The sequence below is a fragment of the Oncorhynchus keta genome, chromosome 12 (genome assembly GCF_023373465.1).
Source record: "Oncorhynchus keta strain PuntledgeMale-10-30-2019 chromosome 12, Oket_V2, whole genome shotgun sequence".
NCBI classification, from domain to species: domain Eukaryota; kingdom Metazoa; phylum Chordata; class Actinopteri; order Salmoniformes; family Salmonidae; genus Oncorhynchus; species Oncorhynchus keta.
In genome coordinates this window covers 23,350,415-23,369,099 of record NC_068432.1, presented here as the reverse complement: position 1 = coordinate 23,369,099, position 18,685 = coordinate 23,350,415, and the positions used below count along the sequence as shown (strand labels likewise).

Here is an 18,685-nt window from a genome sequence, read left to right as displayed (position 1 = left end):
GTAGAACATGACATAGGGAATAAGGGCCCATAGGGCTCTGGTCAATAGTAGAACATGACATAGGGAATAAGGGCCCATAGGGCTCTGGTCAATAGTAGAACACGACATAGGGAATAAGGGCCCATGGGGCTCTGGTCAATAGTAGAACACGACATAGGGAATAAGGGCCCATGGGGCTCTGGTCAATAGTAGAACACGACATAGGGAATAAGGGCCCATAGGGCTCTGGTCAAAAGTAGTGCACTGTAGAGAATAAGGGTGCCATTTCAGACACAGATATAGACTTATAAATACAGAGTGGGAGGCTAAAACAGACTGTCTGACATTCAGCACACATACATCATAAGAAGCTTTCAGAGCAGGACAAGGACTAGGCTGAGGTACAGCTGAGAGGAGCCATGTCAACGGGTCCATCCTAGACGCCACACTTTATTGTCATGGTGATGATGGCTAGGGTATAGGCTCGACTCAGACTGAGCCCCCTGGATAGGTTACACAAGCGAGAGATCGGAGGCATTGGTGTTGAGGAGCAAAAACAACAATAACAACAACAACCTGAACCTGGTATGTAATTCAGCGAGATGAAATTGCAGATAGAAATGTAATGAATAGAGCTGATTCCTTATTCAACCAGACCACCTTAGTAGTTCTAAACAATAAAATGTATATCTGAACAGACCCCAGTTTTAGACAGGCAAGAAAGTGCATATCCTATCAGGTGTGTGTGTAAAGGGTGGTGGTGTTTTTCTTGAAGCTCAGTGCCATGACATTTACATTTTAGTCATTTAGCACAGGGGTTCCCAAACGTTTTCACTCAGGCCCGTCTTCCAGCATTGGGGAACATTTTGCGCACCCCCACGTCTATTTCTATAGGCACAAGCACTGTTCATGACGAACTGTTCACACACTTCGTTGGTGGAGAGAATTTATCATGTTTAAAGCAAATTCTTGCAATTCTATATGTTGTACCATGTCTAATATGTATTGATGTGATATTTGAGTGACGAAAAAAATGACAATATCTATGGGCAAAAAAAAACGACAAAACATTTTTTTTAGCTGACATGAGCTCGTTGTTCTGGACATTTCTGACAAGTTAGAAATAGCTCTCTAACGTATGCAACAAACATGACAAGAAGAACTGATGATGCACTATCCATTTAGAAATGTACACCTTGTGCATTCTACCGTGTGCGCCGCCCCCCCACCGCCGCCCCCTCGGCCCCCTTGGTAACTTGTGAGATTTGTTAATGACAGTTGCACTGTCATACTTTCAGAATTGTTTGGCGAGCTACGCATAGGAGGCCTGCGAGCTACTTGTAGCTGGCGATCGACCTGTTGGAGACGCCAAGTGCCACACACACACTTGTTCATACCTCCATAGCCGAAGTTCAATACCTCGAGTGGACACAAGTAGAATTGTATTATCTACTCAGTCCCTTTGCCGCAAATACCACATAACCAGAAAACTAGTAAACCACCCTGGTAAATGTAAACGTTTCTTCCTCCTTTAGCTGTTTGAGATGCACCTTTGTAAAAAAATATATAGAATTAGGGGATGGTAAAAAAAATGGGTAGAATGTCTTGAGGTGCTTACCTCCTCTGTTAGGGTCCATGGGAGCTCCACCTGGTGCAGTTTTGGTGGGCTCTCTAACAGCCTTCTGTGTAGTAGGCTCAGCTTTGAGGGGCTGAGGAGACTCTGCAGGCAGGACAGGCTCAGGGGCGGAGGCCGGCGGTAGTGGCTCCTCGGTCGCCACAGAGGCAGCCTCATTGGCCATGGAGCGCGTGGTGATCCTTCCCTTGCGCCGGCCCTGGCTGTTGGCGGTCTTTCTGCCGCGTGGCGTGCTCTGCTCCTTACCGTCCTCGTCTTCCCCACCGTCACACTTGTCTTTGTCTTTGCCGATGTCCCTGAATGAGATGGGGCCAAAAGGTTTTACCTCACCATAGCATGGCTGGTAGCATAGCATCAATAACACGTCATTAAAACTGTGGGTCAAGGGAATTCTGCAGGTTAAAAGCATGAATGACAGTACTGTTGTACATTATTAGGCACATTTTGACATTCATTTGTTTTATATTCTACTCAACTCCTATCCAATGGACATTTTCAGAAACTGTACAAGCCTATTGTTTTGGACAGATGAATGCTTAGGAAAAAGCCATTTGCAGAGTCCCCATCAACTGGATTTAAAAGTCCATTTTCATTAGCAGGTTTGTTTTACAGGCACTTGCAACGAGGCTGCCTCTCATTTGGTGGTTGGCAAGGACACGAGTCATGACTAACTGCTGCCCACGGATCCAGCTGGGTAAACAGGCAGGAAGTCATCTGGCTAATGGCTAAGTGTTATGGGGCCAAGATGGCCGCCACGCTCTCCTCCCCTCTCAGAGTCAGCTCTTTCTCAATTCGCCTTTCCTTTCAGCCTTTATCCATTTCAAAATTCATTGGAGAAATTCTGAGGGAAAGCATGACACAAGTAATCAAGGAAAGACGAATTGAGAAAGGGCCAGAGAGTGCTCGTAAGCAAGAAGTAAACACAGGCCAGGTCAGAGGGAGGAGTACCTTCCTTCCTAGAAGAGCAGAGTCAGTCGACAAGGTCTGATTTCCATTTAAGCCTTGAGGGAGCATTTCAAATACCATTCTGCCTTTCTGCCTTGGTTTTATGGTTTTTCAAACTGCAGGATAGGCGGAACATTGAAAGCAGTCCGTCGGTGGGTGTTATGCTCAGCCTGGCCATCATGCCAGAGAAGGACAGTGGTTCGCTCCCTCTCGCTCTCTCTCAGTGTCTCCATCTCTGGCTCCGTCCCGCTCTGGTCTGATGTACATTACATCTAAGAGGGATGATGATCCCTGCAACAAGGCTCCAGAATTCCTGTTGCCTCAACTGAAAGCTACAATTTACTGGGAGGTACAGATTCTCCCTCGAAGTGTCAGAGGGGGGTCAGGCCCGAGGCTGACTCTAGCTAGGACTCTAACAGCAGTACCTGTGGGGAACCTATGAGCAAGTGTATACACACACACACACACACACACAGCTATTCAAAATTCACCTGGAGTCCTCCTTTTCATCTTTCTCTTCCTCTTCCTTATTCTGCTCGTCCTCTTTTTTCTCCGACTTCTCCGATTTCTCCTCTTCGATTTTGTCGTCTGACTTGTCTTCTTGTGAGGGTCGTGTTATTTGCTATAAGAAAAAAAATATCAAAAGGATATACACATTTTAGCTAAATGTATTTTCACTTGGTAAATATATACCTGCCAACTCGAGAGGATCTCCCTATATGATAACTCTGCTCAACTCTCATGATGTCACAGAGAGCACTCTAGTCTATGCAAAGTCATCATGATGACGTATAACACCTCGAAGTTCAATCTGGGCCAGAAAGTTTACAACAAAACCTCAAGGCAGCCCATAGGTAATTCACGTCTAGTTTTGAAAAAAACTCTGCCCGTGTTTGAATTCCTATTTAGTGACTGACTGAGTGGGGCTAAAACAGCACGCCATGACCCACATCCCTTTTAAGGCAACAACAACACAATAATGGAGTGCTAGAATAATACCTTGTAGGAAAGGAAGGATTCAGAAGACAAATAACAGGCACTGGCAGTGTCAACAAAATATCAAAGCAATACACTGACTGTCCTATAAAATCACAACAAAAGTCTTAGAGTGACCTAGACATGATATACCATGTCATGGCCTATTAATGCACTCTCCAGCCAAGGGACGCTACAAATCAAATAGTAGTTAAGTCCATCTGTCCATTCACCTACATTTACTGTTGCAGCAACTGCCCAGCCTACCACTGATGCTAAAAGTTCACTGTGAAAGACGCTAAAAGGTTCACTGTGAAAGACGCTAAAAGGTTCACTGTGAAAGAAGCAGGAGTGGTCTGCGGCTTAATTCTTCAGACTAAAAAGAGAGCAGACTGACTGCCCCACTAAGTGAACAACAGTACAATGTCATAATGTGATAACTAACTTCCCTAGGGTTATTCCCCCGGCATCAGGGCAGTCCAATTTCCTCAAAGGTAGCTAACCAGATAAGAGAAGAAAGGGAACCAGACAGAGGGAAAGTGGAGTTTAACAGCCTGGTCATGCACCCAGTGTAGATAAGATTAAGTCTATGACCTCCTTTGATGATCTTCACATGGAGAGGGTGTCCACAGGATCATGATACACATACAAACATCATAAATACAATCCAGGCCATTGTTCAGCCTGAAGTCAGCCTGTGTAGAAAATCAAAAGCCTCACATGACTAAATTAAGAAAATTACAGCGAAATAGATTGGGTGAGTGAGAGGGTGTCCTGGCCCTGAACCCATAACACGACCCGACTAAGCGAAAGCCGAGTTCATGTACTCAATCATATAAGTCATTACGATTTCCCATGATAACTAGTAATCACGTTAGCCTACAGTATGAATGCAGATACTGTACAAACCACACTTCTTTTGCAGACACAATATAACTTTTGGCTACAAAAGTCAAAAATGCTGATGCACCAATGAGAAGGATCTTAAATGTTGTATTTATAAATACTATACCAAATACTATACCCCCCCACTTTTATTTATTTTATCACATTCCCAGTGGGTCAGAAGATTACATACACTCAACTAGTATTTGGTAGCATTGCCTTTAAATTGTTTACCTTGGGTCAAACGTTCAGGGTAGCCTTCCACAAGCTTCCTACAATAAGTTGGGTGAATTGTGGCCCATTCCTCCTGACAGTGCGGGAGTCAGGTTTGTAGGCCTCCTAATGCTTTTTCAGTTCTGCCCACACATTTTCTATAGGATTAAGGTCAGGGCTTTCTGATGGCCACTCCAATACCTTGACTTTGTTGTCCTTAAGCCATTATGCCACAACTTTGGAAGTATGCTTGGGGTCATTGTCCATATGGAATACCCATTTGCAACCAAGCTTTAACTGCTTTAACTGATGTCTTGAGGTGTTGATTCAATATATCCACATCATTATACTCTCTCATGATGCCATCTATTTTGTGAAGTGCACCAGTCCCTCCTGCAGAAAAGCAACCCCACAACATGATGCCGCCACCGCCGTGCTTCACAGTTGGGATGGTGTTCTTCGGCTTGCAAGTATCCCTCATTTTCCTCCAAACATAACAAAGGTCATTATGACCAAACAGTTCTATTTTTGTTTCATCAGACCAGAGGACATTTCTCCGAAAAGTACGATCTTTATCCCCATGTGCAGTTGCAAACCATAGTCTGGCTTTTTTATGGCGGTTTTGGAGCAGTGGCTTCTTCCTTGCTGAGCGGCCTTTCAGATTATGTCGATATAGGACTCGTTTTACTGTGGATATAGATACTCCTTTGCGGTTGTTCTGGGATTGATTTGCACTTTTCGCACCAAAGTACATTAATCTCTAGGAGACCGAATGCATCTCCTTCCCGAGCGGTAGGGCGACTGCGTGGTCCTATGGTGTTTATACTTGAGTACTATTGTTTGTACAGATGAACGTGGTACCTTCAGGTGTTTGGAAATTGCTCCCAATGATGACCCAGATTTCAGATTGATGAACCAGAATTCTTTTGATTTTCCCATGATGTCAAGCAAAGAGGCACTGTGTTTGAAGGTAGGCCATGAAATACATCCACAGGTACACCTCCAATTGACTCAAATTGTGTCAATTAGGCTATCAGAAGCTTCTAAAGCCATGACATCTTTTTGGGGAATTTTCCAAGCAGTTTAAAAGGCACAGTCATTTTAGTGTATGTAAACTTCTGACCCACTGGAATTGTGATACAGTGAATTATCAGTTAAATAATCTGTCTATAAACAATTGTTGGAAAAATTACTTGGGTCATGTACAAAGTAGATGTCCAAACTGACTTGCCAAAACTATAGTTTGTTAAAAAAAAATGTGTGGAGTGGTTGAAAAACTAGTTATCGACTCCAACCTAAGTGTATGTAAACTACCGACTTCAACTGTATATGTAGTTAGAGAGAGAGAGAATGCCAAGAGTGTGCAAAGCTGTCATCAAGGCAAAGGGTGGCTACTTTGAAGAATATCAAATAACATATTTTGATTTGTTTAACACTTTTTTTGGTTACTACATGATTCTATATCTGTTATTTCATAGTTTTGATGTCTTCATTATTATTCTACAATGTAGAAAATAGTAAAAATAAAGACCCCTTGAATGAGTAGGTGTGTCTAAACATCTATCTGAGCAGCTAACCGATCGCTGCAGCTGTACATAGTCTATTGGTAAATAGCCCACCCATTTTCACCTACCTCATCCCCATACCGTTTTTATTTATTTACTTTTCTGCACACCAATATCTCTCTCTACCTGTACATGACCATCTGATCATTTATCACTCCAGTGTTAATCTGCAATATTGTAATTATTTGCCTACCTCCTCATGCCTTTTGCACACATTGTATATAGACTCCCCTTTTTTTTCTACTGTGTTATTGACTTGTTAATTGTTTACTCCATGTGTAACTCTGTGTTGTCTGTTCACACTGCTATGCTTTATCTTGGCCAGGTCGCAGTTGCAAATGAGAACTTGTTCTCAACTAGCCTACCTGGTTAAATAAAGGTGAAATAAAAATTTTAACATTTTTTTAAAAACATTTTCCACATAGTGAATGTTCAAAACACATAAGCATACACATTTAGTGGTAATCCTTTTTGATGCATTCACTAACAGCAGTAGATACTAGATAACAAAACTCCTGGGTCAGATGCAGATCTGGGTCAGACAAGTCCAGCAGAGTGAGTGAGAATAGAGCAACATTCTTTATCATCATTGCTGGCAAGGGATACCAGCAACTCCCTCCCTCCCCCTCTGCCTGATGCACGAAAGTGCTGTTCTGGAACAAGTCTGGCTATGCCAAACCAAACATCCCATGCTGGTACCAGATGGGGCTAACGAAGGTCAAAAACCCAATGGTGAGCAGAGGGAATGAATCAGAGCGTATCAGAGAGTCAGAGTGAGCGGGAGAGAGAGTCAGAGCGAGCGAGCGAGCGAGCGAGTCAGAGCGAGACAGAGCGAGAGTGAAAGCGAGAGAGTCCGAGCCAGAGAGAGAGAGTCCGAGCCAGAGAGAGTGTTGGATAGAGAAAGTCAGAGTGAGAGAGAGTGAGTCAGAGAGTGAGAGGGAGAGAGAGAGAGAGAGAGAGAGAGAGTTACTGAGAGAGAGTGAGAGACAGAGAGAGAGTGAGAGACAGAGAGAGAGTGAGAGCCTTGCCATTGAGAAGGGTAGAACACAGGAAAAGGTCTCCTTGTAGAGGAAAGGCTGTGTAACCACTGCACAACAGCAGAAACAGAGCTTCATTTCCTGATATATATATATATTTTTTTTTAAATATACACTGCTGGAACACTTAAACAACACAATGTAACTCCAAGTCAATCACACTTCTGTGAAATCAAACTGTCCACTTAGGAAGCAACACTGATTGACAATACATTTCACATGCTGTTGTGCAAATGGAATAGACAACAGGTGGAAATTATAGGCAATTAGCAAGACACCCCCAATAAAGGAGTGGTTCTGCAGGTGGTAACCACAGACCACTTCTCAGTTCCTATGCTTCCTGGCTGATGTTTTGGTCACTTTTCAATGCTTTCACTCTAGTGATATCATGAGACGGAGTCTACAACCCACACAAGTGGCTCAGGTAGTGCAGCTCATCCAGGATGATACATCAATGCGAGCTGTGGCAAGATTGTTTGCTGTGTCTGTCAGCGTAGTGTCCAGAGCATGGAGGCGCTACCAGGAGATAGGCCAGTACATCAGGAGACGTGGAGGAGGCCGTAGGAGGGCAACAACCCAGCAGCAGAACCGCTACCTCCGCCTTTGTGCAAGGAGGAGCACTGCCAGAGCCCTGCAAAATGAACTCCAGCAGGCCACAAATGTGCATGTGTCTGCTCAAACGGTCAGAAACAGACTCCATGAGGGTGGTATGAGGGCCCGACGTCCACAGGTGGGGGTTGTGCTTACAGCCCAACACCGTGCAGGACGTTTGGCAAAGCAGGTTCACACTGAGCACATGTGACAGACGTGACAGTCTGGAGACGCCGTGGAGAACGTTCTGCTGCCTGCAACATCCTCCAGCATGACCGGTTTGGCAGTGGGTCAGTCATGGTGAGGGGTGGCATTTCTTTGGGGGGCCGCACAGCCCTCCATGTGCTTGCCAGAGGTAGCCTGACTGCCATTAGGTACAGAGATGAGATCCTCAGACCCCTTGTGAGACCAGATGCTGGTGCGGTTGGCCCTGGGTTCCTCCTAATGCAAGACAATGCTAGACCTCATGTGGCTGGAGTGTGTCAGCAGTTCCTGCAAGAGGAAGGCATTGATGCTATGGACTGGCCCGCCCGTTCACCAGACCTGAATCCAATTGAGCACATCTGGGACATCATGTCTCGCTCCATCCACCAACGCCATGTTGCACCACAGACTGTCCAGGAGTTGGCGGATGCTTTAGTCCAGGTCTGGGAGGAGATCCCTCAGGAGACCATCCACCACCTCATCAGGAGCATGCCCAGGTGTTGTAGGGAGGTCATACAGGCACGTGGAGGTCACACACACTACTGAGCCTCATTTTGACTTGTTTTAAGGACATTACATCAAAGTTGGATAATCCTGTAGTGTGGTTTTCCACTTTAATTTTGAGTGTGACTCCAAATCCAGACCTCCATGGGTTGATACATTTGATTTCCATTGTTACTTTTTGTGTGATTTTGTTGTCAGCACATTCAACTATGTAAAGAAAATAAGTATTTAAGAATATTTCATTCAATCAGATCTAGGATGTGTTATTTTAGTGTTCCTTTTATTTTTTTGAGCAGTGTATATATATAGAGAGAGAGATTAGAGTGTCATTTCTCCAAATTTGAAACCCTTTTTCAAAGTTTCAGAGACCTCTCTGATGAGAATAAGCTACCCGTCCTGTTGAGGGAAGACGCAGGGAGCTGTGGGATGGCAGCGCACTACATTGCTGCCTGCCATAAAGATGGGGGACAGTGTCTGACAGACCAATCAACCTGCACATGTCCTCTACTGTATACTTATTGTGATTGTTCAATGTATGGTTATTTTGACCCTTGGTTACTGTTGTTACTGTTGTCCCGTTGACCATTTTGATTCTTATTATTTTCATATTGTAAATATCCAAAGTAAGCTTTGGCAATATGTACATTGTTACGTCATGCCAATAAAGCAAATTGAATTGAGAGAGAGAATTTAAAAAGGATGAGTGTGACTGCATGAAGATGACATTGGGGGGTGGGCTCCCTCTACAGACAGAACACAGAATAAGAGACCACTTGGCCAAGTAGACGTGGGTTGTGTTCAGTAAAACAAAACACATTTGCAACAAGAACAATCTATTGCTATTAGACAAGTTCAGGTTATAGGCTAGCTCCCTGTTTCACTCTATTTAAAACATTTCAGTTCTCTATTAAAGTTATTCCTCTACACTAGGGCAGTCCTGGTGGGGTGAGGGAGGTCCTGCGTTTGTTTTGGAGGCCATCTGCGCACCACGATGGCTTTCCTGCTTTATCTCCCCATTCTGCTCAAGTGCTTCCAGTGCTGCCTTCCACACTACAGATGTAAAAAAAAAAAAAAAACACCAAGGTTTTACAGAGCTTTTTCCCCCTGACCTGGTTTTAAATTTTCCCCCTGCTCGCTTTTCGCTGATTCACTAGCGCTGTTTGAGTTAGGAAATTACTGAACCCCAAGTCTTTTCCTACCCTAGAGTTTTTAAATGAGGCATCACACAGACACACACACACACTTATCAACAAACTGTAATAAGAAAAGAACAGGGGCCTCCTGAGTGGCGAAGCCGTCTAAGGCACTGCATCACAGTGCTAGAGTAATCACTACAGATCCGTGATTGATACCGGGCTGCGACCGGGAGACCCATGAGGCGGTGCACAAATAGGCCCACCGTCGTCCAGGTTACGGGAGTGTTTGGCCGACTGGGATGTCCTTCTCCCTTCGCACTCTAGCAAGCTCCGGTTTGGCAGGGTCGTGTTTTGGAGGACGCATGGCTCTCGACCTTCGCCTCTCCCGATTCTGTACCGAGTTGCAGCAATGGGACAAGACTAACTACCAATTGGATACCACGAAATTGGGGAGAAAAAAGGGTAAAAGTACCACAAAAAAGGAACAAAATAAACTGTTCAAAAACACCCAACTACTTACTGTCTACCGATAGCTATTCAATCATCTACCTAAATTCAGTTCAGTATGACCTTGACTTAAATGAGCTGAGAAAACAGAATAACCCTTTAAGAAAACTCTCCATCTAGAATTCAGTTGGATTTGGTTTCTTCGCCAAGAGAGCAAACAGAAAAACCTTTACAGAAAATACTATCTACTGCTAGCCATCGAACCCACCTAACTACAATTTAGTTTGACCTTTTATGATCCTATGAGCCAATAGGCTAATCCAATTAGACAACAAATGCACTAGAATGTATGTCCTCCACTTCACTGCACTCCAGACCTGGGTTTAAATACTATTCAAAAGAATTTATAATACTTTATCAGTGCTTTAATGCGCTTGCATGTTTTCATGGACAAATAGAATAGTCCCAGAACTGCAAAACCCACCCATCTGGCACTCCTGGCAGGTTAGAGAAAATGCTCAAAGTATCTGAAATTAATAGTACTTGAACCTAGGTCTGACTCAAAAACAGTCGCTCATTCAATCTTAACCTGCATGTCATTGATCCAGGATCCAGTTCACTGTTCCAAGTAGGCACCTGAAAATTTAGGTTGAGGGCAGGGCTTGGCTCTCTTTGGTATCCAAAGCTAATGGGATCTGCTTGACTGCTGCCAAGCGATTAAGAAAATAACAAGAGAGAGAGAACCCACATCTTCTTGCCATAGTAAGGAAGCATTTTTTTGTTTAACCTTTATTTAACTAGGCAAGTCAGTTAAGAACAAATTAATATTTTCAATGACGGCCTAGGAACAGTGGGCTAACTGCCTTGTTTAAGGGCAGAATGACAGATTTGTACCTTGACAGCTGGGGGATACAAACTTGCAACCTTTCGGTTACTAGCCCAATGCTCTAACCACTAGGCTACCCTGTCGCCCCATTATTGAGAGTAGTTGTAAAGACAGACGTGGCAATTAAGATTTTCAACTGTCCGCAATGTATATTTCTCCACTTCTTCTCCTGTCGTCTGTATGGGTGAGTGTAAAAGCCTGCCACTTGCTGTAGATGAGAGAATAGCATCCATGTGGCTTTTAATGAGGGTAGTAATTCCCATTAAACTGCACATGGATTTGGTTCCAGCTCATGTTTAGGTCACCTTTAAGACTCCATGACACACACACACACACACACACACCCTTTGGCCCTGGAGGACGTGGCTGAAGGAGAAGGTCAGCAGCCTCTGGCACCTCATGAAATAACAGCCATTCCAGTCAGGAGGCATTTCAACATTCCGCATTGCCATGCAGGGAGCCAAGCAGAGGGACACACGACAGGTTTGGTGGAGACACAGACATTTTGGAAATACAAGTGTAATGTGAATATTCTTTGTGTATGCTTTTCTCCAATGTACAATTGTTTGGCAATTACTTTTAACGCAATAACTATGAGCTAATACTATTTCAAAACAGATCCATTCGACATCCAATGTCTAGCATGAAACAAATATGAGATTTCAATAAAAAAGGAATCGTTACACTAGCACTTTGAAATGTTCTTGAACTTCACTAGAGATAGAGTTAAGTAAAGACGGGAAAAGCATGCAGTCCCTGTGCTCTACATTTTCGCTGGTTACTGGGTCAGTCCTGAACATGATGAATGATAGAAAGGGGAAAAAATGACTCACACAACCTCTAAAAGGGGCTGCTGAAGTTCCTCTCCAACTCCATTTGCAGGCAGCAGGCACATTTGTACAAGCAACTAGCCTAACGTACATCAACAACAACAGCAGCAAAAACCAGGCACCGTGCACTGCAGCCATGAGACTGTGTGATTGTGCAACAGTACAGAAAAAAACAGGAACTATACTGAAATCCACACAGTGTTCCCTGTTGTAACTAAACGTGTGTTATAAGTAAGTTTAAATGCAAGCAACTATGGCTGTCCAAGCAACTGAAAGAGAGCAGCAAGGAGAGCAAAAGAGCACGAGGAGAAAGAGATCAGTCGAGCAAACAGAGAGAGACAATACACCACAGTTCTAGCTTCAAAGTCAGTAGCGGCATACCTGCAAGCTCATTTGACGTTCATAAAAACCTTGTTGCCATTGATCAAGCCACAGCCTATAGGCGTAGCAGGTGTGAGTTTGGCCGGACCCCCAGAGGCGGTAGTGATACCTCCATTGCAGCGGTACAGATACAGCAGGACAGCGGCACCAAAGCAGAGCTCCTTAGAAGGGCTGCCTGGCCCCGGCACTGCCGCACATATTCCAGGAAAGCATGTCATCAGGCCGTTTAAGCCGCCTGAAAAATCGCCCATCTCACATGCACACTCTAATCTATGGGGGGTTACTCAAGGTAATCCCTGCCGAGTGCTTCTCTTTGATTGGCACTCGCAGCAGCATAGCAAGTTTTTTGGGCCTGTCATATCACTGGGGCGTACCACTCTGCTTTTCCTGGGGGGGTTGACTCTCTCGCTCACCGCCCAGGAAAGAAAGGAAATGGAGAGGGGGAAAAAAGTTGAGCAAAAATTAGTTTAAACAAGCTGGCTAGCCAGCCCTCAGTGCAGACTGTCAGGTTTGTTTTCTTCTTTCTCCTTTTCTCTCTCTAGCTATTTTACTAAGTCTTTTTCCATTGCTCCCTCTCCCTCCCTCCCTCCCTCTTGCAAGTCACTCTACACACATTCTCTGGGGAATTTCAGAGAATTTACAAAAGCTCCAGCCAACGGCTTGTTTGGATCAGCACAACATCCGGCCTGGGCAGGCTGAGCTGCTTTCCACCAAATGATGAGGCCGTGGCATTTTCACTTCACTGTCAATGGGCAGTTTAAATGCATACCGCAATACATGAGTAGACGTTTACTTTATTTAAAAACAGGCAAGTCAAGTTAACAAATTATTATTCACGAAGACAGCCCGTCAATAAACAATGATGCATTTAAACACATACCGCCCTATAACACAAAGTTCACACTGCAGTTTTATGAAGTCCTATTACAGAAGAAATTACTTCCTAAAAGCATTTGCATAGAAGGTCATAGTGACTCTGTACTCTGGCAGAGCTGGAGCTAACAGTTGTGATTATTGGAATGATTATGCTGAGGGCTGCTAGACAGTGGACATATCTTGCCTCCACTGACCCCAAAGCCAAACTTGTGATCGGTCCTCCTGGCTCCCAGACAAACAGAGCCTTCTCTGTTGTTGTTAAAATACATATCTCAGATGATCCAGGGTTAGCGGAGGCTGCTGCTTGCATAGACTGAAATATAGTAAGACAGTCGCTTCCTCCAACTATTTATTGAAGTTGACAGAAGCCAGACAATACTTCAATGAGCTCTTAAGTAGTAAAAGCAGGAATGTCCAGTGACTTGACACACAAACACACTGGTTTATTATTTGATCAAGTAGGAGTACTTCATGCACACATTCTAACCACTTGACTGGTGGCATTCATCTACAGTGGTTCAGAAGTAGGGGCTCCACTCGGGGCTCCACCCTGTAGTTGTACGCTGGTGCCCTGCCAGGCGAGGAAAGACTGATGAAGGTCACCAGGAAACGCACTAGTGAAAGGACCACAATGTCACTTATAAAATGTGAAGTAACAAACTATAACTATTAAGATGCCGTCAATACAACTGCGCCACGCCAACAATTTCTCACATTGAATATACCCCGTTTCTCCCCACCATAATTTATTGTTAAATATTTTCCAGATAAAAACAGGGTTATCAGTGATGCAAACTGGTGAGGGCCCAAAAATATTTTTTTTTAAATGTGCACTGAAACATGCAAAAAAAATCTGTAAACTGAGTGGGGTTGTCAATATTTTACTAACAACGTAATACCAGGCCAAGTACCACAATACCGAGTAGTATGGTGATACCACAGGTTTTGCCACACCCCTCCCAGGACGCATGTTCCCGTTTTCTAAACGCTCTGCACAAAAGCCTGTCCTCTACACCTCAACTCAACACATTTACTGTACAATAGAACAGGTTACTGCAGAAAATAGCTGATTTGCTAAAACCCAAAAGGCCTACCTGTGATTGGACTGGAGGAATATAAATGCATAATGATGCAGTAAGGGTTAACACAATAGGCCTATAGGAAACCATCTTTAGCCTACTTTTCAGAACACTTTACACACATCATTCTCTCTCTCACACACATACACCATCACACAGCTCCCAAAAGTTAGGTCCAAAAATAATTTAAGGAACATTATAAAAAATATATTTTTTAAAATTCAGATTAAGCTTAGAATAACATTGATTAGGCATATGCATTTGACCTTTGAAGCATCTCTTTGAGTAGGCCGTCTATCCCCGTTTCCATTTTTTCCTATGCCATTGTGCATAGCCACGGTACCATGTTGTTAACTAGCTAGCCAAGTAACATGACTAAACACGGCTGTTTGTTATCAACGAACAACTTGCAACCTGTGAGTAGTATAAAACAACCAGCGACATGGTTCATAAAATTATATAAAATGTGTGCCAATTCGTGGTAGAAAGGGGAGAATGTAGCTCCAGTAATATGGAGCATAACCTGAGTGGTTTTCAGTGACGTAAAGGTGACTGTAAGCATGACTGTACCTGTGCTCTGTTTTTCCTCCATGGCAGGAGCACTCAGAGTCTGCTTGACAGCGAAGCCTAGTCAGACGGGCCCTGCTTGTACTTACTGGTGAAATGAAATGATACGTCTCCACTTAGCTCGTGCTGTGAGTTGCTCCAATAATTAAACAAATGTAACAACAGAAACCCAATCACTGCCTGCACACCCCAGCTTGCCATTATGGCTAAATAACATTTTAAACCTGATGGAGAAGTGGGGTGAGAAGCAAGCGGAGTAGGCTAACGGCTGGTTGGGGATACTGCTGGATGCTCACAGCAGTCACTAATGATATCAGAATGCTTCATCCAATAAGACATATCTGACATCAGGCTTTGAACTCTGCTTGATACTCTATTTGAAAGACACGTAGGGATGCATTCTGTCATTAATTGAGAGAATGTAGTGATCCCACGGAGAAGATCTGTCCGCGCCCATCACCTCAATGGGTGATGCACTCTGCGTATGCACACTTTATCGTCAGACCCCCCGCGGATGACCTATTTTGAGATTAAAACTGTGAATTTGGCCTGAAAACTGACATGTTTTCATCCCTGTGCTCTGTCAGAGAGGGAGAAGGTGAGAAGAGATGGACCGGTGAATCAAACCCTGTTCTCCAGGTGGTGGGAGATATTTGGTCTGGAGGCTGCAGGCACCACTATTGCTATTGCAACCGATTATGACGTCTCTGATGTGGTCCCACTCACTCTTGGTGCTCTGCGCTTCTGTGACCGGATCTATGTGTTTGGTTGGCTGGGGCCATAGTTCATACATAGAATGTTCTGTACATACAGGGCCAGAGAGAGCCAAATGCGTCAATGAGATGCACACACAGGGGCCAGAGGAAGGGCCAGAGGCATTGATGAGATAGGAAAGCACCATAAGGAAAGCAGAGGCAGTCTATCCTCCTGGTAGACAGCCAGTGGAAAGAGGAGAGCTCAGACACCATACGAGCTGATAGGGAATGAATGATGTAATCAGCTGTTAGATCTATGCTGGGAATTTCAAAACGAGGTTAAATGTTAGTCAGAAACATCAGTCACGTTGTGATGAGTCATGGAGATGATCGATCATCGACTCACAGCGTGCAACAATTCACAACATTTTACCTGCATTTTGTTAATATAATCATAACCCTGCAAACGTAAACAATGTGTACCAATGATTTAGCAAATCCAGTATGGCAGTTAATAGATGGGACTTGTATTAGTTTCATGCGAAGACATTGTTCCGCCAACTTTACCATACCGCCAACTTTTTTCTGCCTTATCCTTATATCTGAAAGGTATTGCCGGTATCAAAGCCAAAACTTCTAATTCCGCCTAACGACCAAAGCATTTTGGATAACTTCTGCCTATGGCTTAGCATTAAACGTAGCTGTAAATGGCACACACTATGCTATTCAACTCTTGATGGTTTCTAGGCAGCGCCAGTTAATAACCATTCTCCTACCAGTTCTAAACTTTGCGAGGCATGTCACTTCTCCCATCTCTTCAGAGGCATGTCACTTCTCCCATCTCTTCAGAGGCATGTCACTTCTCCCATCCCTTCAGAGGCATGTCACTTCTCCCATCCCTTCAGAGGCATGTCACTTCTCCCATCTCTTCAGAGGCATGTCACTTCTCCCATCTCTTCAGAGGCATGTCACTTCTCCCATCTCTTCAGAGGCATGTCACTTCTCCCATCTCTTCAGAGGCATGTCACTTCTCCCATCCCTTCAGAGGCATGTCACTTCTCCCATCTCTTCAGAGGCATGTCACTTCTCTCATCTCTTCAGAGGCATGTCACTTCTCCCATCCCTTCAGAGGCATGTCACTTCTCCCATCCCTTCAGAGGCATGTCACTTCTCCCATCTCTTCAGAGGCATGTCACTTCTCCCATCTCTTCGCATAGCGCACCACTAAGCATGTACTTTAAAAAAAATAATTGAACCCCTTTTTTCGTGATTTCCAATTGCGATCCGATTACAATCTTGTCTCATCGCTGCAACTCCACCAATGGGCTCAGGAGTGGTGAAAGTAAAGCTATGCATCCTCCAAAACATAACCCACCAAACCACGCTTCTTAACACCCGCCCGCTTAACCCGGAAGCCAGCTGCACCAATGTGTCAGATGAAACACTGTTCAATTGACGACCGAAGTCAGCCTGCAGGCGCCCTGGCCGCCACAAGGAGCCGCTAGAGCACGATGAGCCAAGTAATAAATATCACTGAATGCCAAAAATACAAATGCAATTGAAGGCATATATCAAATTGTTGCTTACTGAAACTCCCAAAGTCATTTGATCATTGTAAAAAAATTGAAGCAATAGCATACCTGTGTGTGGTCAACTAGATTATATTTTCAGCACTGCCTTGATTGGGACAGCGCTAACACGCTGCTTTGAGAAAAGTGTGGGGATTCATCTCCATAAATCAATGTCCAATTTGTTTTCACTGAATCTCCGTTAGGACATTGGTTAGGCTACAATTAGGCTGGGGAAACCTTCGCTAAGTTGAGGTGAGGGCTGCCCATGATCATCTTGTCTCGTTGGCTCATTCATTAGAACATTTTGCCAGCATGTTAAGTAGTTTAACAAGTGGATTATTTTTCTCTTCACTCACAGTTGCTTAGTATCCTAGGCCACCTCCCAACCAAAAGCCTGTGACGTCACTGACTTGTCTCAATCAATGGATTGAGCTTCACTGAATCTCCGTCTGAATAGGCTGTGTGGTTAATTGGTTTCTGGCTGGGTAAATAAGTAGAGGTGGTATAATAACTCCTCTGTCACTGATTTAGCACAAACATATCCCAAATCACGTGTAGGCCTATTATCACGTTTTGTCAACTCCAAGAGCCGGCAGAGGTTGCGAGGCTCAGTTAGTAGAGCATGGCGGTTGCGAGGCTCAGTTAGTAGAGCATGGCGCTTGCAATGCCAGGGTTCGATTCCCACAGGGGACAAGTACAGAGAAAAACAACGTATGAAATGTATGCACTCACTACTTACTGTAAGTCGCTCTGGTTAAGTGGCTTGCAAAACGTTGTAAATGTAAAAACATGAACACGAGACTCGCATGCTTTTGAAAATAGCAGTGCTTTTCATTTCTAAAATCGGTATCATGATGAAGATACTCTCAATGTAAGACCCTATGCCTGCTCCTTAACAAAGTGAAGTGACAGTAGGGAAGACATAAAACGTGAATACAAATGTCATATAAAGAAATAGCACTATTTTAATATGACAGCAGTTCCACACGTTCCGGTGACAAGTTGTGTGGGAAAAATATTATGTTATATTCCATTATATTCTTACTAAAAAATATATGTGTTGACCGTGATCGGGGTAGGTGTGTGTGGTCTGCTTAAAAGTATTCATTGATTCATTCATTTGGACGTAACATAATGAAACTCTAAATATTCTATTGTATATTGTAAATTGTATTGGTCTTACAATGTTTCTTAGGCCCTGCCTAAACACATTTATTTTTGATGGTGTATATTCAATGGATTTATTTAAAAAAATAGATGCCCACCCACATCTGCACACCCCTACTACCACTCGTCACACACACGGGAGGTATAAAAGCCATATGCAGGCAAGAATGTGGTAAAAAAAAGGCCTGTTTGTAAGAGGGTCATGAAAACATTGTCAAATTACTTTGTATAGGATTTACGGTATTTTGCCTATTTAAAGGCAGTATTGGTGTTCTGTTCCCAGACACAATAGTCTCACACACACACACACACACACACACACACACACACACACACACACACACACACACACACACACACACACACACACACACACACACACACACACACACACACACACACACACACACACACACACACATCTATCTTATCTCGGAGTAATGCCCGTGTGCCCTCCTTTGCCCCAGGCTGCCATGCCCCAGCCTGCCATAGACTCGCCTGGCCTCTGCTCACCTCTGA

General features: G+C 43.9%; 1 protein-coding gene across 6 annotated transcripts in view; it reads right to left on the bottom strand.

Annotated features, from left to right (window-relative positions):
* Positions 1 to 18,685, bottom strand: part of ncor1 (nuclear receptor corepressor 1) — a 110,820-nt gene that overhangs the window by 39,020 nt on the left and 53,115 nt on the right. For 3 of the 6 annotated variants that reach the window (XM_035782236.2, XM_035782237.2, XM_035782238.2), the window contains exons 15-16: positions 3,049 to 3,179; positions 1,598 to 1,908 (exon numbers count right to left, since the gene is read on the bottom strand). In XM_035782236.2, the coding sequence (XP_035638129.1) occupies positions 1,598 to 1,908; positions 3,049 to 3,179 (442 nt within the window). Of the gene's footprint in view, positions 1 to 1,597; positions 1,909 to 3,048; positions 3,180 to 11,833; positions 11,984 to 12,211; positions 12,469 to 18,685 lie in introns of those variants that run through there. The other 3 variants (XM_035782240.2, XM_035782239.2, XM_052457868.1) reach the window with 3 other exon arrangements.